Consider the following 26,324-nt stretch of genomic DNA (forward strand, 5'->3'; position numbering starts at 1 on the left):
TTTTTGCAAAGACGGATGAAGTCTCAAGTTCTTATTGCATCCCTACCTCTGCTCCCACATGAGGGGTAGGAGCCAAAAGTCAAAACCATTGACAGATCTTGCTCCTCCAAACTGAGCAATGAAAAGTACAAATACACAGAATTTATTACAAGCATAAGCAGTGGTGAAGAAATCTGAAACCTGGGGAGTGAAGGGAGAGTCCTCACAACTGACTGTACCATGACCATTGTGTCTGTCAAGATGAGTTTTTCTTATATTGTTGTGTTGGCTCTCTGTGGGACATCTTGGGGAGGATTCTATTACATACAGGGAGATTTGTGCATAGAATTGCTTTGAGGGGGTTGCAATTAATGCACTTTGCTGGTTATCTATATCCATTTCATAGAATCATTTGGTTGGAAAAGACCTCCAAGATCATCAAGTCCAACTGCAAACTTAACACTGTCAACTCAACCACTAAACCATGTCCGTAAGCACCACATCTACAAGTCTACTAAATACCTCCAAGGATGGTGACTCAACCACCTCTCTGGGCAGCCTGTTCCAATACTTGACAACCCTTTCACTGAAGACATTTTTCCTAATATTTAGTCTAAACCTCCCTGATGCAACTTGAGGCCATTCCCTCTCATCCTATTGCTAGTAACATGGGAGAAGAGACCAACACCCACCTCACTACAACCTCCTTTCAGGTAGTTGTAGAGAGCAATAAGGTCTCCCCTCAGCCTCCTCTTCTCCAGGCTGAACAACCCTCAGCTGCTCCTCATAAGACTTGTTCTCCAGACCCTTCACCAGCTTTGTTGCCCTTCTCTGGACACACTCCAGCACCTCGATGTCCTGGTACTGTGGGGCCCAAAACTGAATACAATATTTGAGGTGTGGCCTCACCAGTGCTGCATACAGGGGCACGATCACTCCCCTATTCCTGCTGGCCACACTATTCCTGACACAAGACAGGATGCTATTGGCCTTCTTGGCCACCTGGGCACATGGCTGGCTCATGTTCAGGTGGCTGTCAACCAGCACCCCCAAGCCCTTCTCCACCAGGCAGCTTTCCAGCCACTCCTCCCCAAGCCTGTAGCGTTGCATGGGGTTGTTGTGACCGAAGTGCAGGACTCAGCACTTGGCCTTGTTGAACGTCATACAGTCGGCCTCGGCCCATCGATGTAGCCTGTCCAGATCCCTCTGCATAGCCTTCCTGCCCTTGAGCAGATCAATGGTCCTGCACAGCTTGGTGTTTTCTGCGAAGTTACTGAGGGCACACTCAAACCCTCATCAAGATCACTGTTAAAGATATTCAGCAGACCTGGCCCAGATATCTGCTTTTCCTTCTTTGTAGGCTGAATGTGAGTGCATGTCATTCTGTCAAGGAGTATGGCAAATCCTTCCTCCTTACTGTGCCTCATCCAGCTCAGTGTGTATTTGCTTGGCATATCTCCACCGCATCTCCCCTTCTCCAGTCCTCATGTTTCCCATCCTTGTGGCAGTGTGCTTGGCAGTATCAATTCACCTTTAGATGCTCAGTGTTCTTCAGCAGGACTTTTAGAAGACAGAGAGTTTTCACTTCCCGGCTCAATGACATCATCTTCCAATGTAACAATCCATGGGTTTCTTCCCAGTGGGCTCCTGTACGGATTTCTTACCACAGTGTGAGCAGTTGACCAGTATTACTGGCTGGGCCACAGTGGGGTTCTGGGGCAGGTTGCCACAACTTATGGTGGCTACCTCTAGTGTGGTGGGTCCTGTACCTAAATTAGAGGTTCACAAGCAACTAATTCAACTAATTTGTCAAAGCTGATACAGTCCTCCCTTTCCCTGATGTGCTAGTACTTATGTTTATCTGATTTTGTTCAGAACTGCTTCTGGATGATGGCTGGCTAAAAACTACTTTTTTGGGGAGGTGAGGGGAGAGCATGGTAGCCTTCTGCTGGTTTAGCTCCCTGCATTTTTTTGCTGTGGTATGGGACAAGTGCTAGTGCTAACGCAAAAGAGAGGTCGGGAACCAACAGCTGGAAGTGGAGCTGGGGAAGAAAGGATGTGGCTGCAGTCGCATCTTGAGCAGATCTAGCAGGCTGCCAGTGAAAGGGGGGAGAGCTGCTCCCCCTTCCAACTCCCTGCTGCTTGCCTTATGTTAGTTTTGGAGTTTGCTGGACCACTTCTCGAGTTGATTCAACTTACTAACCCAGTCAAACCTTTCACTGACGTAATGATTTGAATCAGCTTGGGGAGGGGCCCTTCACTAAGTGAGGGGGTAGAACAGCATTGCTGGGGGTTGGGAATGAGAAAAAAGGGTTTGGGGAAAATGAGGTGATGCTAATTGCTTTAACCAGGCCAAATTCCACGTCAGTGAAAGAGAATGAGCATGTTGAAGGTAACACTGACCTCATGGCACACAGAGCTGTCACGGATCATTGAAAGTTGAAAGGGAGCAAGTGGGAACTTGTGGAAAAGGCCTCTAGACTAGTTGAGAAAAGCAGGCAAATTCTGACAGCTTGAAGTAGCCACCTAAACACCGAAAAAATCGAAAAACATTTTTAGCTGGTAAAGTGATCTTTTTATGTTGGTTCATCACTTTGCATCCTGTGGGCTGTAACATTTTTAGGCCAGTATTGGATGCTCGCAAATCAGATGTACAAAGCAAGGCTTAAGGAAACAAGTGTTAGGGAAACCAGACTTAAGTATCTTGGGGATTAGCAACTTTCGGTGTGCTAGGGAGAGACACAAGAGCTGTAGCCAAGAGAAATATTTTTCTTGCAGTTAAGATGTGTTAAACTTTAGTTTTTGTAACTTTTGTGTTCTCTATCAAATGTTCCTGCTGGTGGATTAAAAAAAAAGTGTATTTCATAACTAAGCATAGCTTTTACTCTGTATCGGGTACTTTAATTAGAAGAATAAACAATATGTAGACCTCTCAGGTGATAGAGGACATGGTAATATTCACTACTGTTTCAGTTGTTGATTTCTAAGGTGGGTGTTTTTTCTTTACTTTAAAAAATGTGTACTTCTCTTCAATGTATTATAGTTTGTTGCATTTAAAATATGTATTTTTATGATGTCTATAGATAGAGGAATAGAGACATCTATAAAGAATTCAGCTTTGACTACTTTAATCTGAGTTGTATCTCTTTGCCCCATTATAACTTATACTGTGAAATAGTCGCCTAACTTTGAAAGAAGTTTCTCTTGGACTTCTTCCCTTAAGCTATTAGTGTAGCTCATAACTGCATTATTCAAGAAAGCCGTCTTTTCAGTGTCCTGTGCTTCTTTAAAGTGAGTTATATGGGGCAGGATGGGTTCTTCTGCCACAATTTTCCTTTAAGCATTGACGTTTGAGTCAAGTAAATGACAAAGACTAGGTACTAATACTGCCCGTTTCAGTAATTGGTATTTTTAGGATATTGAAGCCTTTGTGTTTTCTGGGAAGGGTTGGAACGGGTGGGGGAGCAAACCTGGTTTTTATTATTTTGGTGATGCATGCTTCATTCCTGAATGTCGCAACAACTTGGAAAGCTTAATATCTTCATCTGCCAGCCCTGTGGAATGTGTTACAAGTTGCAGCTTTGAATCAATCTGCATGAAACTACACATCCTAAGTGTAGCTGTGTTTCTTCCGAGCTGTCATTCAAATAACTTCTATCATTTGTGAAAAGGACATTTTCTCCAGTCCGTCCTCAGCCAGATCTGAGCTTCAGCAAGGAGTGAATAACCTATGCAATGCCGTTGTGTTAGGCTCAGCAGTGCCTTCAGGCCTCAGTGATTACACTTGACATGCCTGGTGTTCCAATTCAGTGCATGCTGTGTGCATGGGTACTCTTGCTCCGTGTTGCACATAATAACGGAACCTGTACTCATTTGTGCGTGGATTACCTTTTTTCAAATGCTGGGCATGCTGTCTTGTTAGAGAGAGTTCTGCCAGTTGGCTGCACACTTCCGTATGGTGCACTAGATGACATTGAGCTGGCTATTAATTAGATTTTTCAGGTTATAATTGTATGCAGGCTTTAAAAAGTAGAGGGTTTTCTTGCATGTCTATTTTGTTACCATTTTCCGTTTATTGAATATTTTTTTCTGAAAAATGTAGTCATCGTAAGGAGCCTGCACTTCAAGAAACTCTACCTGTAATTAATTCTAAATCTTTAGGGGGTGGGAAATTATGCAAGGAAGGGAAGAAGATAGCAAAGTAAGGTCATAAACCTACTTAATATAAGGATTCTGCTTTCTTATTTAAAGAAGTCTACACCTTCTCCATGGAAATAGAATTTCTAAACTGAATGTTTTGCTGCACAATAAAAAACTTCTCTTGAGGGGGGAATACAAATTTAGCATTATTAAAAACAACAAAGCTTTCCTCTTCTCTTCTCCCCCCACCTTTTTGGTAACTTTCTATCTAAGTATTGTCATAAATCAATTCATATTAAGTGTTGCTAAAATTAGGATAAAACCTAATTTTAAATTTAGGTTAAAAACCTAAACAATTTAGGGTTTGTTTGTGTGGTGGTTTTTTGGTTTGGTGGGGTTTTTTGTACTTTTTTTTTTTCTTTGTGGAGGTAAGAACGTTAGTTAAAACATTCCAAACATACATAGCAGAACTTGTTTATTTGGAGGTAGATTAAGGAACTTTTTGGTTCCTTCAGCTCTCACTACGCATGTGGCAGTATCTTTGATAAACAGTTTTGTGGTAATGAGGGGAGTAGTCTGATCTTAGAAACTAGCTTTTGAATTTTCTAAAGTGTGTGTTAGTATTTCTAATTTCAGTGCGAGTTTCTCATACAAGGAACTGTACCTTTTCTGGCAGTGTAGTCCTTGACGTTATTCAACCATGCACATCTTTTGGTTCTATAAATGTAAGTCTTCCAGTTAGGACATATATCCTGCTAGAAGTTTAAAGGGCCCACCTATGTTGATGAATAAATCTGCAGATTTTTGTTAAATTTGTGTGGTGATGGGTAGAGATGAGAATTTAGTATGCCAATCATAGTATGTATCTAAATGCTGCTGTACAGCTCTACTACAGTGCCTGAGTAAACACAGGGAAAGGTAGAAATGTTTTCTGACAGCTGTTTTAAAAGGGTGTGATTGTCTGCTTTATAAAATAGTACTATTTTTCTTAACCTTTTGTTGAAGTAGGAGTAAGGCTGGGATTTTTATAACGTTATATAGAGCTTGTGGTTAAGGACAATTAAACAGCCATACTACATTTAAGAAACTATCTGTTTTCATGGTTACTACTTTTCATTAGTCACCTTGGGTGTTGTGTATGGAAAAAATATACAGACCCTGCAAACTGATAGAGTAAGCAAAGGAAGCATATAAAATAAAGGCTTTGTGTTAGACAACTGAACAGGAGTGGTGGAGCTGAGTTTGAAAGAACTCAGTGTTGTCCATTCCTGTAGATTTATTTTTCTCCCTACCTCCTTACACCAATGTCAACACTCTAAAACATTCATCTTGTGCTGTGCAATGAATTTTGTATCTGTGTGTATTATATGTGAAATGATCGAGATATATAATTTTGGAGAATATCAACACACAGCTGGCTCTGATAGCTTGACATGAATTATACTTTTATAGAAGTGGGGTATATGTTACTAAATTCTAGACAGAAAACAAAATGAATCTTTGCTTAGGTGGGCCAGCGCTGAGTGCTTAGAAAACTGCTTTACACTTGTCTTTCAGAATCTTATCTAAACATCCTTCTCTACAGAACAGTCATTTGGGCACTTCAAACCGTTTTCTTTGTTCTCTCACTTCTACTTTAATCTTACTTTAATAATAAACAGCCCAGAATAATGAGCTGCCCATTACAAAGTTACCATCTTAAGTTGTAGCACTGTTGAAAGGTTTCAAGTCAGTGCTTTTTAGTCAAACTTCAAAATGTCCCCCCACCTTTTTTTTTTTTTAATTTCTTAAATTAGTAGTTATGGCCTGATACACCATCATAGTGCAAGTTATACTTAATATGAGTGGTGTTAATGCATCTGTCTGTCCCCCCACCCCTTATTTCTCCCATTTAAAGCTGCCCCACTGTTGCTGTACGCGAACCGACGTGATCTGCGACTGGTGGATGCTGCAAATGGGAAGGAGAACGCCACGGTGATTGTGGGTGGCTTAGAGGACGCAGCAGCAGTGGACTTCGTGTTTGTAAAGGGGTTGATATACTGGAGTGATGTAAGTGAAGAAGCCATTAAACGAACAGAATTCAATAAATCTGGGAGTGTACAAAATGTGGTCATTTCTGGACTTCTGTCACCTGATGGGCTGGCATGTGACTGGCTGGGAGAGAAATTATACTGGACAGATTCTGAAACAAATCGGATTGAAGTTTCTAATTTAGACGGATCACTAAGAAAAGTTTTGTTTTGGCAAGAATTGGATCAACCCAGAGCAATTGCCTTAGATCCTGCGAGAGGGTAAGTCTTTGTTAAAACAAAATAATTACAAATATTAAAATTTCTGCTGCTACTTGTGTGTTGAATGATTTTAAATAAGCGATGGTGCTGTTATCGAAGTTATCCTAAGCCACTTTGCATTATTTGCTTCTATTAGTGTGATTTGAAAACAATTTACATTTCTGCGATTGCATTCATATTGGTTTGTGAACCACTAGGAATCATCAGAAGTTTATAAAAAGTACTAGAAACTTACTTTGGCAGTAGCACAAAAGATGAACAGAAATGGAGAAGTTCTGATGTAAATTCCGATATAATCTGCTTCAAGGGCCATCAGCTGCCTGTGGGACAGGTTTGTGCCTCTCTGCAGTGTCAAGTGGTATTTTTCGGAGCTTTGTTCATTGTTGATATTTGTGCTTTATTGAAACAGCAGAAGAAAGAGAAATCAATACACTGTATCAATAACAATTTGAGACATGTTTTAGCACTTAACCAGAAAATGTACAGAAGGGTTCCTCTCCCCACCCTTCAGGGAACTTTTGTTTTAAAAAGTCCTGTGTTTTGGCTTAGCCCATTCTAGAACAGGTCTAATTCTTCTCAGCTCTCATGTCAGTCCCTGGATGTGACTTACAGTATAATCTTTTTGTTCTGGGGACAATGCTGTGATTGCCAGAAACCCTAAATTCAGTTGTGTTTTTGGTGACGTTATGGAAATGGCTAGTTTGAGGTTACTCTGTAGGTAGTCATCTGTGATAAAGAGACTGGTCTCTTGAAGTGAGAGGCTAATGGAATACCCTTGATGCTGTGTAATCTTTTGATAGTTTTTTATCTGTAGCAGAGATCTTATTTATACTATCTTTTTTCTTTTCTGAACAAGCAAGAAAATGAATCTATTGTACTGCCATTTCACATATTTTTTCCAGCTTTTTGGGGGGCAGAAATCAATGCATTGTTTCTTCAGGAAGATGAGGGCTGTTTTAGCTGCTTACAGCTTCTTTACATTACAATTTGTTGAACTTCCGTGTTTGGGTCTTGTCTTCCAAAAGAAGGAGGTCTCTTTGTAAAATATGGCTTCTTTCCTGAACTTCATAGAAATACCGTATCTTGAATATTTTCTTCCACAGTTTCAGTAGGCCTTTGACAATATATAAACAGGGAAGATGGTTCTTCTGCATTACTTGTATTTCCAGCTTTGGAAATAACAAAAGGATGGATGTATGCTTTTCCTATCTCTTCATAACTTATAATTTTGACCCAATGATAGCATTAGTTTTATTTTATTATATTCTAAAACCATTTAAGAATGCAAGAAAAAATGTAATGCTCATGCCCCTTCCACCCACCAGCCCAAAACTGAAAGAGAAAAGGGAGGAAGAACAGTGTTCTTGATTTGCCTTGTAGCCAGAGAGACAGAGATTCTCTTTAGTTAGGAGTAATGCACTGTTGTCAAGCCAGCTGGTCTTTTTCAGAAGAGTATTTGTATTTTCCAGATAGGCAGAAATGCTCAATGATCAAAACTAGACAATTGCATACTCTTGAACTCTTTTGTAATACTTTTACATGAGGAGGAATCTACAAGAAGAAGATGAACTAGGTGAAAGATACAGTGAACTCATAACTTTTTCCATACTGATGATCTGTTAAAGCAGTAGGAGTAAACTCTTCAATATGCCTAGATTTAAAACAAAACAACTCCAAAAACCCAAATACCAATGCCCCCTTGCCCAAAACAAACAAAAAACCCACAACCAAAACAAAAAAACCCTCCAACAACTGTAATTGAAGGACAAAATATTTTTTTCTTCTAAGTCTTTGTAGGGCTCATTTTTTAAGTTATGTGAAAGGTTTGTTTTAAGAAGGTAAAACAGTAATACATGCACTTTCTGTCCTACCGTATTGCAGTTGCAAAAACTGCAATTCTCTTATGCAGTTTTATGGCAGAAACCCTCACTGCTTTTAACAAATCTGGTTACATTTCAGAACTTGCTCCAACTGTGTGTCAAGCTTTGGAAGGGTAGCATCAGCACAGGGAGATTAAATAAAAAAAAAAAAATCCCCAAATTGTGCTTGTATGCATGCTTCTTTCAGTAATATTTACATATTTTTTTAGCCGTGTAAATGTCTTTTGGTTTTACACTGTTGCCTGGCAGACAGTGGTAGGAATGAGCCATGAAAGGATCTAAGAACAGTTAATAAAATCTGAAACTCTGAAAAGCAAAACCCCTCTCGTTTTCCTGCAGTCTAATCTGTCTTCTGTTATGCTCACTTGATGGTTATTCCAGATACAGTTTTATAAACTCACAATTCATGAAAAGAAATGATTTAGCAGCAAAATTTACACTAAGGACATAATTTTCATTTTTTCATTAAAGTTTATTTGTCAAATATAGTTGATCTAAAGTAGGATACACCAAGTATTTCACCATCAGGTTGATTTAAGTACCAAACTGCTTGTCTGTTCTGTGCTTTTGTACACGTATATTTATTATGTGTATCTATCTTACTGAAAACACGAGAATTCCTACTTTGAAATGAAGTGTTAAGAATGGTATAAGCTAGCACAAACATGTAGTCATGGAGAATGTATTTTCTTGGCAGTGTCCCATGTTTCACCAACACTCTGTTCTTTTTAGCAACCTGTCTTTTGTAGGGTACTCGGGTTTGTTCTCTGAAGGTTGCTACTTAGTGCTATTGTGATGGTTTGGGGGAATGTGGACTCTTTCAGAGCATGATACAGCAACAGTAGTGGCGATTAAAGAATAACTGGTTTGGGTAGCCTTTGCTACTACTGCCAAAATAATCTGTTAATTGCGAGTGAGGTTATATGTGTAACTGAAATACTGGAGTAGAAGTTAGACTTGGTTCCCATGTCAGTTATCAATAATAAGAAATGCAGTACATTTACTAACGGAAAATATTTCTCAGTAACTGAGACACAGCAGCCAAGTCTAATTTTTACTGTGATGTTTTTGTCCAGGAAGCCATCAGAATCTAAAATGTCTAGAATTCCCTTACTGGCCATCTCCTACTGGCCATTTTGAGGTTTGAGCTTCTCATTTCTCACGTTCATACATCACAACTTTATATTTTTTGTATTTTAGTTGTCTTGATACTCAATAAAATATTGTGTGTGTACCAGGAGAGAGAAGGGGCCTCAGATGAAGAGGGAGGGAATGGGGTGCTTGCTCAGCCTTCTTTTGAAGGGGTGGGGTGCGGTTCAGGGCAGTTTCAGGACGGCTTCTGGGTCCTAGTCACCCTTTCTGAAACTGTTTATTTCTGACCTGTGTTAAACATGAGACCCTCTCAATAAGACCAGCATCTGGGAATAAGGCATACTCTTGACACTTTAATGTTGACTTTTTGCCAGAGGAAGACCAGGTGTTAGACCACCAAGTGCAGGAGAGCACCAGATTGAAAAACTGCTCACATGAAAGTTGAGCAAGTGGAAAAGACTTTTTCCTGCTTCAGCACTGAAGACGCAAAAAAAATGGCATATCTGTTCAGATTCTTGAGCAAGTACTGCTTGAAAACGCAGCATTGTATATTTGTACTGCTCTCTTCTTTGAGTGTTGGTGGTTGGTTTTTTTTTTTTAATTGTACAGCCCTTTTGTCCTCAGGGAAGAAATTTCATTATCGTTGTTACAGTTCCCCCAAAATTACCCCTTAGACAACTTGATCAGCTTTCTTCATAAGAAGCACTATCAAAATGAGCTGCCTTTTCTCACTTCTGGTTGTATTGTTCACCACAAAGGGAATTTTAAGTGCCTCCTAGAAGTGCTGACTAATTGCTTACTTTTCAGGACATGTTTTAAATCAAGTGACTCTGTGGAGTTACCTTAATTGTTAAATTCTTGTAAAGCTTTCGGGTTGTAAAGGTTTTCAGTTAATGAATGGAATTAGAGTACAAAGAGCTACAACATTTTTATGACAGCTGAAGTTGATTTCTGGATGACGTACTTTGCATGTTGGGGAAGATCTTCAGATTTAACATATACGCGTCCCCTAGCAGACTTCTCTCTTAATTTTTTTATGCAAAACCTTTGCAGAGAATACATATACCTTTTTCTTTAGGGACCTACTTATTTTGTTTCTTTGAAAATTAGAAACTTGTGTCTGAGCATGTCAAGCAGAAGAGCAATTATAGTACAGGCCTTAAATCTGCACATCATAACAAAAGATTAATGGGAACTGGTAGTATTTGTTGCTGAGTTGTAGATACCGCGCAACAATATAAGGAAAGGAAAATGGACAGTTCTAATAGCAGTTAGAGTATCTTTGATTTGGGGAAAAAAACATTTGAAAAATGAAAAAAATCAGAATTTCTTTGTAAATTCACCCATTCAGTGAAGGGTTTTTTGTTTGCATGCAAGTTAGTATTATATAAAATGGCACCTTAGATGTAAATTCAAAAAACAATGCAAATAACTGAAGGCTTTGCTTCATAGCTTCTCTTGCTTGGTGCTACCTCTCCCTTGAGCAGATTGCTTCTGGCTGAAAATTTCTGCTGCTCCTCTGCTGATGCTAACATATTTCACAGGCAGCAGATCAGTGCATGTAGTTAATCATTTGATGTATTGCCTCGTCTGTCCAGTAAGGAGTGAATTTCGAGGTTTTATAGGTGACTTATATGCAAGTGTTAAGCTGATATGAAGTCTGTAGGCTGCTGTGGTGTTAGCACATAGATTTATAAGTTGTATTTAATCTTTTTTCACCTAAGGAGGCTCTGTTGATCAGCAGACGCTGTTGGTTGCAAATACATCACTAAATTCTGGTAACAGCTGGGATATTAAACAAACCAAAAGGTACTTTTTGGTGACTTAAAGATAATGAAGTTAACACAAAGGATTGCAATAGTATTGGACAAGTTGTCCTTGTGATACTGCATCAGGAATGGCCTCTTTGGCTCTTGAGCTGCATGTAACTCTTGGAAGATCTAAAATGCAGCACTGGTGTTGCTAGTAGCTGGATGATCCTAGCACAGGGACTGTTGGGTGACCTGAATCTCTAGGCATGGGAGACTACAAATTAGAGAAGATTGCCCAGGCCAGGATTATACTGCGTGATTCAATACCCAACTGCATGCAAAGCAGCACTTCATCCTGCAAGAGGCTAGCATGGCATCTGAAATGTCCTTGCCATCATCTACCCCAGCACTACTGTAACTCCCTCTGCTTTTTAAGTTTAAGGTGTTTGGGGTTTGGCTCTTGGTCCAGTGAAGATCTTCATGGCTTCTGGGAACAAGATCAGACACTATTGACTTACTGCAACAGCACTGAATATTAACTCTAGGTTTTTGGGGTGTCTTGTTTGGTTGGTTGGTTTGTTTTAGTCTCATTGACAGTCTGTTCATTTTGAAAGGTTCTTTCACAAAACTTTGCAAGGTTTGTTTGAGATTTGTCATGCATGGTTCATGTGAAGCTGGTTTCTAGTCCAATGCTAGGATATTTCCATGTGGCTAGATGCTAAAATTGTAAAGGTGTCATTTTATTGCACAGCTCACAATGTTAATTTCTTTCTCCTCCTCTCTTTTCACCGCATCTGAAGGAGGAGGTGAAGGAAGGTAACCAGAAGGTAACCAGAAACCCACATATTTAAAACAGAGTGAAGGCTTAGAGAGGTGACCTCTCTTGTAAATCTTGCTGTGCTGGTTTTAGATGTTACTGCCATTGACTGCCTATCCTCACCCTACTGCCACAGGTTGCCAGGAACTCAGAGGAACATATTCACTAATATACTTTCTTTATTTTTCAGGCATTTTACCTGGTTTTCTCTTTGTGGAAGTAAATGAGAGAGATTTGGCTTGTTAGAAATCAAACTAGAGTGCACAGAATTGATTTGTGCAGGACAAACATTTTTATTACAGACTCAGATATCTTCAAGTTGTAGATGCTTTTAGCTGTAGGCAAGTTTGAAAATGGCCTTTCTTCCCCACCTTCTTTAGTCAGTGCTTGGGCTAGAAAACAAAACTGTGGACTGGGTCAGTTGAGAGCTGTGCTTTCCCTTCTGCCAACTTTTCTGAGAATAAGCTAGTAGCATCTTAAACGCTGTAGAGTTTGTCAAAACACTGAGTTCACTGCCTTTTTTTTTTTTTTCCACTTTGTGTCTTCAGTTTCGGACTTGTTCTGGTGAGGCATGTGAATATGGTATGTTAAATGATGGTCTGTTGACAATTCACAGTAACATTCAAGAGGATGATTTGTCCCTTATTGAGTACCTCTGTGCTGCAGCGATAAGGGTGATAAGTATTAGTAAACTTTGAGACTTGCTGTAAAGTATCAACGTATTCTTCAGATATTTGCATGCAGTGTTTGTTTAATAAGTTAGAACTGAGTATTTAGACTGAGGTAGTAATTTCTGGTCTGCGTGAATAACCTCTGGTGATGAGTCTTTGGGCATGCTTCTGCTTATCTGCATTTTCAGTCCCTGCAATTACAACTTAGCGTCTAAGTCTAGACTATGAAGACCTGTTGTATTTAAAAAAATAAATTGTGAACAAACAAGTTTTCACTAACAACATTTTAAATTAAGCTTTATGCTGAGTTAATACAAGGAAAAAGATTTTTTAAATCATTATTTTAGACTTCTGGTAAGCATTACTAGCTAGATGTTAATTAAAAAAATGTTTGTTCACACACTTAAAAATTAAAATATCCTAAGACAACTTTTAATAACTGTTAAAAAGAACTCAAAAGGGCCTTATTAATTTACAGCAGAGAGCTACAATCTGCTATATTGTTTGTTCTGCATCCTTGCTTGAGAAGTTCAAAGTAGCATTGCTATTAAAGAAGCAGAGTGGCTTTAAAGGAACATCCATGCTATTTTTGGGGAAGGGGCCAGAGTAACAAAACCCCAAATAATCATCCTCTCCCCCCAAATGTAACTTACATAACTTGGTAGTGTTTGTCAGGAAATCATGACTTTGGAATCCATGACATCTCTTAAGACTTCTAGGAGAGAGCTTTCAATTGCTCACTAAAACCATTGCAGCTGACTCAGCTTAATAGATGCAAATTGCTGCAAGAAATTATTTTTATACTTCATCTTAGGGAAAAGTTTTGTTTGTAATCTCTACTATTTCAAGGCAGGATATTTTAGAGGGTATTTTTTCATAAATTATGATGAGCCTTACAGACAACGTGTATTAAAGCAGATCTTCACTGGAAGAAATTTATTGACAAAATCATCCTTTAGTGAATACAGCTCATTGCAGTGTGGTTTAAACCTTCTTTGTTCATCCTGCGACCATCATCTTCCCTTCCTAGATAAGCTTCACGGTCTAAAACCCTTTCTGCCATAAGCTGAGATCATACTCATAATTCTTGCTGTTGGGCGTACAATACATATTGTACACTCAACAAGTGCATTTGCGGCAAAAATGTGTAATGTGGACTCAGCCTGAGTCGCAGTGGCTAAGAGGAGCGTGGTATTGCCTGACCTTATCATTAATGAGTCTGCTTGTTCATGGGTTGTGGAGTGTGCAGATGGAGGGAGGAGTGCTGGCTTAGATTTTCTTCATTGCTTGTGGGTTGGGTGTGTTTTGTCCCCACCCTGCCCCCATTCTTTGGGGAATGACTGAAATGTGTCCATTTTAGAGTTTAAAGTTTGGTCCAAACTTTAGACCAAAGGTTTTGATCTGCATTGTAGAAAATGGAGCAGAAAGTCACTTTTGTTCCTCTGGAGGAAGTTGATCATTAGATTTATGTGGTTGACACGAAAGATTGATTTATGGCTCATTTCTTGAAGAAAGTTGATAAATCCACTTGCTGGTGTGATTTGAAACAGACCGATAATATTCTTTAAAAAAACTGTGGATTAAGTTTATTTAAAAAATTAAAATCATAGCACTCAGCTGTATGAAAGTTCAGCATGACTAACAAAGAAAAAAGTCTGTAGAAGAACTATCTTTATTTGGCTGTGTTCCTGGACAAAATAAGACTATCCCTGTGGAGAATGGGTGTATTTCAGTACTGTCTTCTCTGCAGAGTGGTCAGATAAAATGTCATGGGATAATACATTGTACAGAGGACGTCGAGCAAATGCAGCTTTACAGTGCAGCTAGTAAGAAAGGAGGACATACCACGGACATAAGTTTGCGAGGTGGCCTAATAAAATACCTAAATAGCATTTCTAGAACTTGTGTGATGACCACAGGACAGGAGAAGATGGTTCATGTTACAGTCAGCATGCCAGGGTTGTTCTGTTAGGTGGGCCTGTATCTGAAGCGGTACAATTCTACCATTTCAGGGTCTGTGTCTAAGAGAACTGAAAATGAGCTGAGCAAAGCAAAAGTTAGTACTTTGGATTTCTGCTTGATGCTTGGAGAATTACTTCTTTTAACTCTGTTGTATTACTGTAGCCTCTCTGTCGAGTTTCTGGTTGGTCCATTCCTGTGGTATGGGATGCTCTCTTCCAGGCTGTTTTTAACACATCTGGCCCAATTGTGGTTGTTTCATAATAAAAGAAAGCAACAGAATAACCTGAGCCTTGTCTGTGGGAGCAGTCACTTCAGATGGGCCAGTAATGCTGTTCCACAGTAATACTCTCTATTTTAAATTGTGTGCTTTAAATGCGTATGTGTGGGTGAGAATGTATATGTAATATGTATTTGTGGTGTCTGTGTCTAGTTAGTTGTATCTTCCACTTGAAACATGCTAATTGTGTTGTACCTTAAAACCAACCCCCAAAGCATCTCCCCCCTGCAAAAAATAACCCCAATGACCCAACCCCTCATAAATGTGGAAGTCTTTTTTTTTTTTTTTTTTTTTAATATATATATTTGTACTCGTCAGCCCAAGGAAAACAGTCACACATTCTCTGGACCTTAATGCTTTAATTAGAATTCCTCTAACACCACTCTATTTAAACAAACAAACAAAAAAGTCAGCATCCACTCTGGGTCTCTCTTTCCTCCCGCCTCCTTTCTTTCCCCAGGGTTGTTTAACACATACTTTACATTTTCATTTCTCATGGGAACCTTGTCGTTTCTCACTTTTACATCTTAATTCCATGTTTCAGCATACAGTATTACTTGTATTAAGTTTTCTCTGTCACTTCAAGCAAGAAGTGGTAAAGATAGGAGATTATGCAACTAAGAGCACTGTTAAGTCTGAGAGCTTTTTTCTAAATAAATCTATGTAAGTGTGAAATCTATTTTTCTTATTTAAAGGATGAGTTTTATCTCTGCTGTAGCAGGTTGTTAAAAATTATCCTAAAATTAAAGAAAGCTGTCTTGCAAATTAAGCTTGTGTGCTTCTTTTGCTGTGTATTGTAGTGATGCACAGAAATATCTTCAGTTCTTGAGTAGAGGGTTCTTTCACTAAAAATGCTTTTATTTGTTGTAGCATTATACTGTATCTTATATCGTTGTCTAACTTCCAGGTTAAATTCTTGGCAAAATTCTGAGTAAGCTGTAATAAAAAATGCTATTTTGATTTTTATTTTCAGCATGCATTCTTGTGTACATTAAAAAATATCTGAAGTATATGTTTAGATATAGATATAAGAATGGGTAGTCTGAGGTACAGATTAAAGGGGGAAAAAATTGCTCAAGAGGTACATGCAGTTTATAAAGTAGTGGAGTCTGTTAGTTCTCAAACCGTAAGAAAATCCTGGAAGAATGCTTTCAGATGTGTAAAACAAAACTTGCCTATTTCTTACTGTAAACAGTCGAAATATGATGGAGCTTGAGCAGTTGGTAGCAATCCGGAGTTGTTGGGTTTTATTGTGCCTGTGTATGTTGGTAAACTTGTGCTTTACCTGATTGTGAGATCTTGCACAAATGTTTTGTTAACTGTAAAAAGTATGGGTTGTGTGCTGATTTTACTGTTCTTTCCTGATTAAACAATTTGGTTTTTTATTGTGATAGCCTAACATGCTATTTTAAACAGCATTTAATAATGTGCTTATTGTGGCCAGAAGTGATGGCTGGAGGTTCTGACCGAGAATTTCTGTTGACCCTTAGACGTGCATAGAAGTAGTCACTCAACTGAGGAGGAGGATTGCTCTATGTGGTGTTCAAGCCAGCACTCCTCATTGAGCTGGCAGGCGCAGAATGGTGTGGCTTAGTAGTCAATAGTGAAACTAGGTATTGGTTTTAGTAAAGGTCTGATCACTGCTCCTATGACTGGAGTGTTGGAATGGAAGGATATAGGTTCTTTAGCAAGGACAGGCAGGGGAGACAGGAGGGGGGTGTCACTGTCTATGTCATTGACCACCTGGCATGCTTGGAGCTCCGCCTGGGGATGGGTGAGGAGCCGACTGAGAGCTTATGGCTCAGGATTAAAGGGAGGGCAGGGACAAGTGACATAGTGGGTGTCCGCTACAGGCCACCCGACCAGGAGGACTGGTAGATGAGGTTCTCTATAGACAGATAGGAGCAGCCTCATATTCACAAGCCCTGGCCCTAATGGGGGACTTCAGCCACCCTGATATCTTTGGAGGGACAACACAGCAGGGCATAAGCAGTCCAGGAGGTTTCTGGAATGATAACTTCCTTCTCCAAGCACTAGAGGAGCCAACAAGAAGAGGTGCTATGCTGGACCTTGTTCTCACCAACAAGGAGGGGCTGGTAGGGAATGTGAAGCTCAAGGGCAGCCTTGGCTGCAGTGATCATGAAATGGTGGAGTTCAAGATCCTTAGGGCACTGAGGAGGGTGCACAGCAAGCTCACTACCCTGGACTTCAGGAGAGCAGACTTTGGCCTATTCAGGGATCTGTTTGGTATAGTAACATAGGATAAAGCCCTGGAGGGAAGAGGGGCCCAAGAAAGCTGGTTAATATTCAAGGATCACCCTCTCCAAGCTCAGGAGCGATGCATCCTAACAAAGAGGAAGTCAGGCAAAAATGCCAGGAGGCCTGCATGGATGAACAAGGAGCTCCTGGACAAACTCAAACACAAAAAGGAGGCCTAAAGAGGGTGGAAGCAAGGACAGGTAGCCTGGAAGGAATACAGAGAAATTGTCCGAGCAGCCAGGGAGCAGGTTAAGAAAGCCAAAGCCCTGGTAGAATTAAATCTGGCCAGGGACATTAAGGGCAACAAGAAAAGATTCTATAGTTATGGTGGTGATAAAAGGAAGACAAGGGAAAATGTGGGCCCTCTCTGGAGGGAAATGGGAGACCTGGTTACCTGGGATATGGAGGAAGCTGAGATATTCCATTACTTTTTTACCTCAGTCTTCACTGGCAAGTGCTCGAGCCACACCACCGTAGTTGCAGAAGTCAAAGGCAGTGACTGGGAGAATGAAGAACCACCCACTGTAGGAGAAGATCAAGTTTGAGACCACCTAAGGAACCTGAGGGTGCACAAGTCCAAGGGACCTGATGAGATGCATCTGTGGGTCCTGAGGGAACTGGCAGATGAAGTTGCTAAGCCACTATCCATCATATTTGAGAAGTTGTGGCAGTCCAGTGAAGATCCCACTGACTGGAAAAGGGGAAGCGTAACCCCACCCCCTTTTTTAAAAACAGAAAAAAGGAAGACCTGGGGAACTACAGGCCAGTCAGTCTCACCTCTGTGCCCGGCAAGATCATGGAGCAGATCCTCCTGGAAACTATGCTGAGGCACATGGAAAATAAGGACATGATTGGTGACAGCCAACATGGCTTCACTAAGGGCAGATCACGCCTGACAAATCTGGTGGCCTTCTACAGTGGGGTTATAGTGTTGGTGGATAAGGGAAGAGCAGCTGACATCATCTGCCTGGACTTGTGCAAAGCGTTTGATGCTGTCCCGCATGACATCCTTGTCTCTAAATTGGAGAGACATGGATTTGGTAGATGGACCACTCAGTGGATAAGGAGTTGGCTGAATGGTCACACTCAAAGAGTTGTTGTCAACAGCTCGATGTCCAAGTGGAGACCAGTGACGAGTGGTGTCCCTCAGGGGTCCATATTGGGACCAGTATTATTTAACATGGACAGTGGGATTGAGTGCATCCTTGGTAAGTTTGAAGATAACACCAAGCTGAGTGGTGCAGTTGATACACTTGAGGGAAAGGATGCCATCCAGAGGGACCTTGACAGGCTAAAGATCTGGGCCTGTGCGAACCTCATGAAGTTCAACAAGGCCAAGTGCAAGGTCCTGCACATGGGTCAGGGCAATCCCAAGCACAAATACAGGCTGGGCAGAGAATGGATTGAGAGCAGCCCTGAGGAGAGGACTTGGGGGTATTGGTTGATGAGAAGCTCAACATGACCTGGCAATGTGTGCCTGCAGCCAAGAAAGCTGGCCGCATCAAAAGAAGCATGGCCAGCAGGTCAAGGGAGGTGATTCTGCCCCTCTATGCAACTCATGAGATGCCACCTGGAGCATTGCGTTCAGCTCTGGGGCCCCCAGCATAAGCAGGACATGGACCTGTTGGAGCGAGTCCAGAGGAGGGCCACAAAGATGATCTGAGGGCTGGAGCACCTCTCCTATGAGGGCAGGTTGAGAGAGTTGGAGTTATTCAGCCTGGGGAAGAAAAGGGTCCAGGGAGGCCTTACTGCAGCCTTTCAATACTTGAAGGGGGCTTATAACACAGGTGGCAAGAGACTTTTTACTGGAGCCTGTAGTGATAGGACAAGGGACGACAGTTTTAAACTGAAAGAGAGTAGATTTAGATTAGATATAAGGAAGAAATTCTTAACTATGAGGGTGGTGAGACACTGGAACAGGTTGCTCAGAGAGGATGTGGATGCCCCATCCCTGAAGTGTTCCAGGCTGGGTTGGACAGGGCTTTGAGCAACCTGGTCTAGTGAAAGGTGTTCCTGCCCGTGGCAGGGGGGTTGGAAGTAAATGATCTTTAAGGTCACTTCCAACCCAAACCATTCTATGATTCTATGGTACTGTGATTCATAACCACTAAAAGCTTTAGTATTAAATAAATTATATAGTCCTAATCAACGTTTTATAGCTACAAACCAAATTTGGATTTAAAGAGATGGATACTATGAAAGCATGAAAGTACAATGTGTTCCTGAGGTTTGATTGAAATTTGTTACTTAACTAGAGAAGAATTGTCTACTTGCATAAATATGTTCTTTTGTTTCAAGGCAGAAATGAGACTCAGAAAACTGTGAGTTCCTAAACCAAGTTCTTTATATTAATGTATTTGTTTTAGCCTCATTAAAATCAGTGAAATCTCATCAGTTTATGTAACCAAAGCATTTTGCCCATTGTTCAGTAAGTAGCCAAAGGGCAGTCGTGTTGGTAACTGTGAAGCATGAAGAGGGGCTCTTTGCTCCCGGTCCCAAGTTCCCCTCACTGGAGCAGATTCCCTATAAACTGTGGCCCATGGCCCTGTTGTTGCATGTTCTGTCTTCTCTGTATCTCGCTTCAAATAAAATGGATGTTATGGGCTGGTCTCACACAGATAGGTAGCTAATGAAGGTTAAAAAAGTAAAATCCAGGTGAGAATGCAGACGATTTCTGTGCATCAGCTTTTAAATGTCTAGCAGGACATACCTGAAACAGAGCCAAGCAACAACTGGGAGAAAGACTCAGTGATTTTTCAGCTTTGATAGGCTTTATGGTCATCTGGGGGCTGTACAGATACAGAGACAGAAGTCTTCCTGTTTTCTTCAGTGAGAATAGGATTACAGATGCCAAAGGGCCACCCGTGCAACAGGGTGGGAAGATTAAGATTTTTGAGCTCTGGTTCCTATTTAAGTTCTTTGTCACTCTTCTCCTTTTGAAGCCTGGCCCTCTGCAAACAACTGCTAGTAATCTAAAGTTGAAATCTTAAGAGCTGGATTTCTCATGCGTGGCTGTGAAAGTATTAGTTGTCTTCTGTGATTCTCCAAAACATACAACATGAAGCAGACTGTGGATTTACGCAGTTTGGGGCTCTCTCCCCCCACCCACCTGCATCTTTTGTAAAATCTCCCAAAGCATCTTGCCCATTCCCACCATCCTCCTTATAAATGACATATGAAAAGCTCCCTTAGACGATTTGGTATGTGGCACACCAGAAATACATAACCTAAGCCAAAACTTTGAATAAAGAGATGTGACTTTGTAAAGATGACGGACTACATTGTTTGCCCACATTTGCATGCATGTGGCTGTTGACATATGTAAGTATGTGTATGAATATTTTATCTGTAGAGTTGACCACTGTAAATATTAACAGTGTGTACACCAAAGGATCTACAAATAAAAAGTGCCTGAAATCTATTACAGAAGTCGACCCATTAAAAACAGAATGGAGTTTCAGAAAACTTGATTTGGGTGTAGGTCTTTCGGAGGCTAAAGCATTCCAATTTTTGTCTGGTGACCCTCATGAGCATGTTTTTGGAAGTGATAGGTTAGCGGTTGGACTCGATGATCTCAAGGGTCTTTTCCAACCTTAATGGTTCTATGATTCTATGTGTTACTTGTGACTGCTGTGTTGATCTTGACAGGACTTGAATGTTTTGCAGGACCCAGGCTGAATACTTACTTAGTGGTTTGTGATGCTGGAGCTAAGAGACTGAAGTAGCTATCAGTATTTTTGGAAGGATGAAAAGATGGAGGAGACAGAAACTTCTTAAGATACCATAAAAATAACTTTATGAAAATGAGAAGTAAAATTTGTCATACTGAAGCTGCCTGACAGCTTATAGACTAGCAGAAGTCCTAACTGGACAAAAGGAAAGAAAGCGACCCTGAAAATTTAAATAGACTTAAAGAGAACACTCCTGAAATGAAGCAGAAGGTCATCTATGGTAGTTACTTGATACTTAAGCATTGACTTGAGTGCTGCCTGTCGTATTACAGATTAAGTAGTCTAATCTTAGGCTCATGAATGATTTGGCATAAGACCCTTCTATTATTGATTTCCAAGGCTGAGTGAGTTTGGGTGAGTGAGTCACTCCTGAATTCACGATTGCTTGCTCAAGTATGAAGAAAAATGTCTTTGTGCCAATGAAAGAAACTGCCGATCCACTTAACTACAAAGTATATTTATGACATGACTGTATTAAAAAATATTTTTTTACTAATGGAAAAGTCAGAAATATTCTGAAAATAGTTGTACTTAGTAAGTTTCTGCATTAAAAAGGATAGTTAGAAGCAAATATTTTCATTTTGAAGTGGAGGAAGATTAGACTTTTTATAAAACATATTTATTAAGATTATCTAATTGTGCCTTTCTTCTTCTGTCTCTCTCTCTCTCTTCTTCCCTTTCCACAATATTTTCCCCCACCATGTACACCATCCACTTTTCCAACTTTAAATATTCAAAATGGGCTTTACATTCAACTTTTTGAGGGAATGTGTATAATATAAACATTAAGTATATCCTCTGGGGATGTGGCTTCTAAGTGTTTTTCTTTCTGAAGTTCTGTTTTCCACAGTACCTTAAAGATGGTTCTTAGAGTCTGTCTTGTGAACTGCCTTGTTTTTCAGGCTGGCTTGTTGTGGTAGACCATGAAGCTCGGGCAGATAAAATCACAGCATTAATAGTTATTTTGCCATAGCAGTGTCGAGTATGCTGGTTAGGGAGAGAACAGTGGTTTTGCACAACGAGATTTTGTGGCATTCCAGTGTCCAAACTTCAGTTATTATTTTCTTAGTGCAGAACCTAGATGCTATATAAAACTTCTTTTCAGGAACTGCTGAACATTACCTTCAAATATTTTCTCTTTAGATGGCAAAGGACATGAGTAAGCTTAATCTAGGTATTTTTTCTGTTAAATAAGGGAAGACCAACATCACATTTAAAATACTGTAAGGGATGACTGCTCTCCCCTACATAAGTATATGCCTAATCTGGTTAATAAAATGGAGTTTTGCTGAGAATTTGAAAAATGTAAAAGCTGAGTAGTGAGAACAAGTATCAGGTTAATTCTATGCTTGATAGTTTTGGTTATTTTTAGTGAAAAGAATGTCTATCTTTTCTTTTGCATGTACATCTTGGCAAATATGTTGTTCTGGTGAACTGTGAAACTTGCCTTTTTCATCATTTTATGCTGATTCTCTATCAGTTGCCTTTGGTGTGATCATGGTCAAGAAGTTCACATGAATGTAAGATGCAGCTTGTCAAACATATGTTCAGTGAGTGCTTGACTAATGTTTTTCTGATGGAGAAGTTCTGGCTCCTTTTTTAGAAACAATAAGAAAAATCTATGGGAACAGTTAGTCTTTTTATGACTGACTTTGAAGACATTACATAACTTGTTTCTTCATTTCAGCCTGTCCCTCTGGAATTATGAAGCCACTAAGTTCTGGCATCTATTTTCTCAGTACTGTCAAGATATGTGTATTAATCTTCACAGAGATAGTCTGGTGTTTTCTTTGTGTGGCTAACTGTAGAGTTGTCAGTCTTTTAAAAAAAAATGCTTCAAAATCGTAAAATTGTATGAACAATTGCTGTATCCAGGAAGTCAACAAAAAGGTTGTAGGCAAACTAGATACAGAGCAAACCTTTTGACCTTAAATAATTTTATTTCACCTAAAATTACCCTGTTTTGCGTAACTGAGGACAACACTGTTTTCAGGTGCTTGTGTTTTTATGCACAACAAGAAATCATGTAAGTTAATAAAGTGGTAATTTATGGCCTCGTGCAGTCTCCACCTAGACATTTGTAGGCTGAATTATGCAATTCACATGCCCTGTTATATAGTTAAATTTGATTACAATGCCTTATTCAGTATTTCAGCAATAGGAACTGTTGACAAGAACGGCCATGCCCAATTTTATTTCAGAGTTTAAGTGTCATCTTTATCCAAGACCTTTCTTCATGGATAGATTTGTTATCCTCTTTAGGATTTGAGGCACTTGAAATTCTTCTCAAAACCCTAAACTCTCTGTGGTTAGATGGTGAATTCAGAGACAGTATGGGCAGCATTCTGGTTTGGGGTGTAGAGTTGCCCTTCAGCAAGGGTAACTGCAGTTTAATAGTGGAAGAGCCTATGGGTTTTCTTCAGAATTCAGTTTTATTTTAGTCTTTGTATCTCTTTCACGGGTTTGACTGAATTTTAAGTTTGTGTCTAGCTATGCTGACTGTTGAAGTGGGAAGGAATGACAGTGGAGTGGAAAGGTAGGAGGTTCTAACTTAAGTAGAAATGACTGGTAGTGAGGAAAATTGTGGCTTGATAAAGTGTCTTCCACAAAAACACGTGAACAGCAGGCTCTCTTTTTCTCCTATCTACCACTTCTTTGCAACCAAAATGTTGTACTACTATTCCTCTTATGAGAAGCAGAGTTGGTTTCGCATATCATAAAAGGAAGCAAACTTTTTTGTTTTGCCAATCACTTTTTTAAGAGTTGTTCTGCTTTTTCAGCCTTTAATCTGCATTGTACTGTTGTGTCTGTGTCGCTTTTGACATATTTCAGAGTACATTGGATGAATTTGTTTGGAGAAGCAGCTCTTTTATTTTCCTTTGTGTCTCTTCAGAAGCACAGGAGTGGGCAAAACATGTCAGCAGAAGTAAGCTGAATGATCCCACAGGCACACTGTTGTTGCTGCCAGCAGAAAAATACCAGTTGGTTGAATTGGCATTTTAATGATAACACTGTGTGTATTCACTTATAAAATTGTCTTCCTCAGCCTGTGGTAATTTGCAAGGTGACTGTGAGTGGAGTAAATGCGCTGTGCTGGGATTATTTGTTCACAGATAGAGGCTTAGGTGTTGCTTTTGTTTTGTCTGGTGTGGTGGTTTTTTTTTTTATAATTGGCTGCTTTTACATAGAAACACATCAGTAGAATACGGTGTGATTTGTGGAATGACTGTGTGAATAATGTGTGCACCAACACTTGGAAATCGTAGCTGCCAGGTTGGAACCAAAGTTCACTTGGAGGCGTCTTGTTTTGAACGCTTGGTTGGTCAGTCAGTGCGTAGAGGCTGTGGGTGTGCCCACAGCACAGAACTGCTCAAGCTGACTCTTTCTAGCTGTGTAGAACTGACTGAACAGCTTCACATACGAAATGGCCAGATCTGGTCTGTGTAGGCTGTAGGGAACCTCTTCAAAATGCTGATGTCCACAGGCTTAGGTTAAAGCCAGAGGGCAGTTTGAAGATGGTGATTTTAAGAAATGCACAAGTGTCTCCCCTTTCATTTGGGTTTTGCATGTTCTGATTATTGGAGGTGGCAAAAATTATTTCAGCCAAGCGGCTGGTATTTTGGTCTTGTCACCTTGTAGTGCTAAGAAAACTCCCCAGGCACTGCAGCTGAGCAAGCAATGGTAGGTCGCACAGGTCTGTGGTGGTACGGCAGTGCTGCAAGTCATATGTCTGGGTTGTGTTACATAGCTGTGGATGTTTTCGAACAAGACCATAGTGAGAGCCATGTGGTGGCAAGATACTTACTCTGTGGAAGGCTTTTGATGTTGTAGAACATAAAGGTGGCTGTTGTGGAATATGTGTGGCCTTGTTTATAAAGGAAATATTGCTCTTTAAGCATATAGATGATAGTTTAAAAATTACAACACTGCACAAAGACTAAAATAGGCAATGGCTTAAGGGAGTGTTAAATTGATGGTTTGTCACCTGTAAGGGCATGAGCTGTGAGATTTCAATATAGTAAAGGTTTAAACATAGCCTGGGGAATGGTGATAGTATGGAGTCAGGAAGCCTAGCAACTGTAGATTTTAGTTGAGGGTCAAATGCTATTTAATTGAAAGTTAAAAGCTGTCAAACCACTTGCACAGATAGATAGGCGATCTCTTAGAGGGAAGGTTCTGTGTGTAACCCTTGGTATAATGAAAGTTTAATTCCTGTGTTTAGAAGCAAATCAGGCCATGATATAAAGTAAGAGGTGTCCAGAGAGTGTGGTCCTTCTTCTTAAAATGCAACGGATATTTTACTTGGGTAAAATCAGTGTGAAGACAATAACAGCATGGTTGGGTTGCATCATCTGAGCTTGCAGAGTTTACTTAGAAACATAGAATCATTTTGGTTGGAAAAGACCTCTCAGATCATCAAGTCCAACTGTTAATCTAGCATTGTCAAGTCTACCACAAAACCATGTCCCTCATTGCCACATCTACAGATCTTCTAAATACCTCCAGGGATGGTGACTTACCCATTCCCTGGGCAGCCTGTTCCAATGCTTGACAAACCTTTCACTGATTAAATTTTTCCTAATATGTAGTCTGAGGCTCCTCTAGCACAACTTGAGGCTATTTCTTCCTGACCTATCACTTTTTACTTGGGAGAAGAGGCTGACCCCTGCCTCACTACAACCTCCTTTCAGGTAGTTGTAGAGAGCCATAAGGTCTCCCCTCAGCCTCCTCCAGGCTAAACAATCCCAGTTCCCCCAGCCACTCCTCATAAAACTTGTTCCCTATACCCTTCACCAGCTGTGTTGCTCTTCTTTGGACACAGTCCAGCACCACAGTGCCTTTCTTAGAGTGAGGGGCCCAAAACTGAACACAGTATTTGAGGTGTGGCCTCACCAGTGCTGAATACATGGGGACAATCACTTCCTGATACAAGCCAGGATGCTATACTTCTTCAGGTAAGGAATGTTTAAGTACAGATTTAGTTGAAAACTCTCTGCCATGGCTTGGCAATAGTTACAAGCATGTAACTTTACAAAAACATCACACATTCAGTAACGTGTATAGCAAGACAAGAGTTTTGGTAGTGAGGCAGTCTGCCTTATCGCTATGGTTGGGTGGAGTGAATGATTTGCGTATCACTGAGCAAATACACTGCTTACTGCAACATTTTTCAAGGGATAGATGGCTGAGGATTTTGTTTCTGATTCTTTTTTGTGTGGTGTTTTGTGGGTTTGGTCTTTGTTTGTTTTGATGAGAAATCTTGGGCAAATGACTATTGCTGCCAGAGCTTTCTTTTTCAAGACATTTGATTTTATTTAGCTCGTTTGTAAGCACAGCACAGTTCTCTGCTTTTCCTTTTCCCTCCTCCCACTCCTGCAGGTGCCTGCTGGAAGAGGTACTGAAAATTCTGTCTGCCTGAATGGTGTAGGCCTAGGCCAACACTTCGCCAGCCTTTTGTGATTGTGTTATAAAAC

The 26,324-nt window shown here is 40.2% G+C and overlaps 1 protein-coding gene across 1 annotated transcript in view; it reads left to right on the top strand.

Moving 5' to 3' along the window:
• The window catches only part of LRP6 (LDL receptor related protein 6), a 126,001-nt gene that overhangs the window by 10,502 nt on the left and 89,175 nt on the right, over positions 1 to 26,324 (top strand). Inside the window, exon 2 of the mRNA XM_075112192.1 lies at positions 6,017 to 6,410. Coding sequence (XP_074968293.1) covers positions 6,017 to 6,410 — 394 coding nt within the window. The remainder of the gene's footprint in view (positions 1 to 6,016; positions 6,411 to 26,324) is intronic.

The sequence above is a fragment of the Phalacrocorax aristotelis genome, chromosome 1 (assembly GCF_949628215.1).
Source record: "Phalacrocorax aristotelis chromosome 1, bGulAri2.1, whole genome shotgun sequence".
Classification (NCBI taxonomy): domain Eukaryota; kingdom Metazoa; phylum Chordata; class Aves; order Suliformes; family Phalacrocoracidae; genus Phalacrocorax; species Phalacrocorax aristotelis.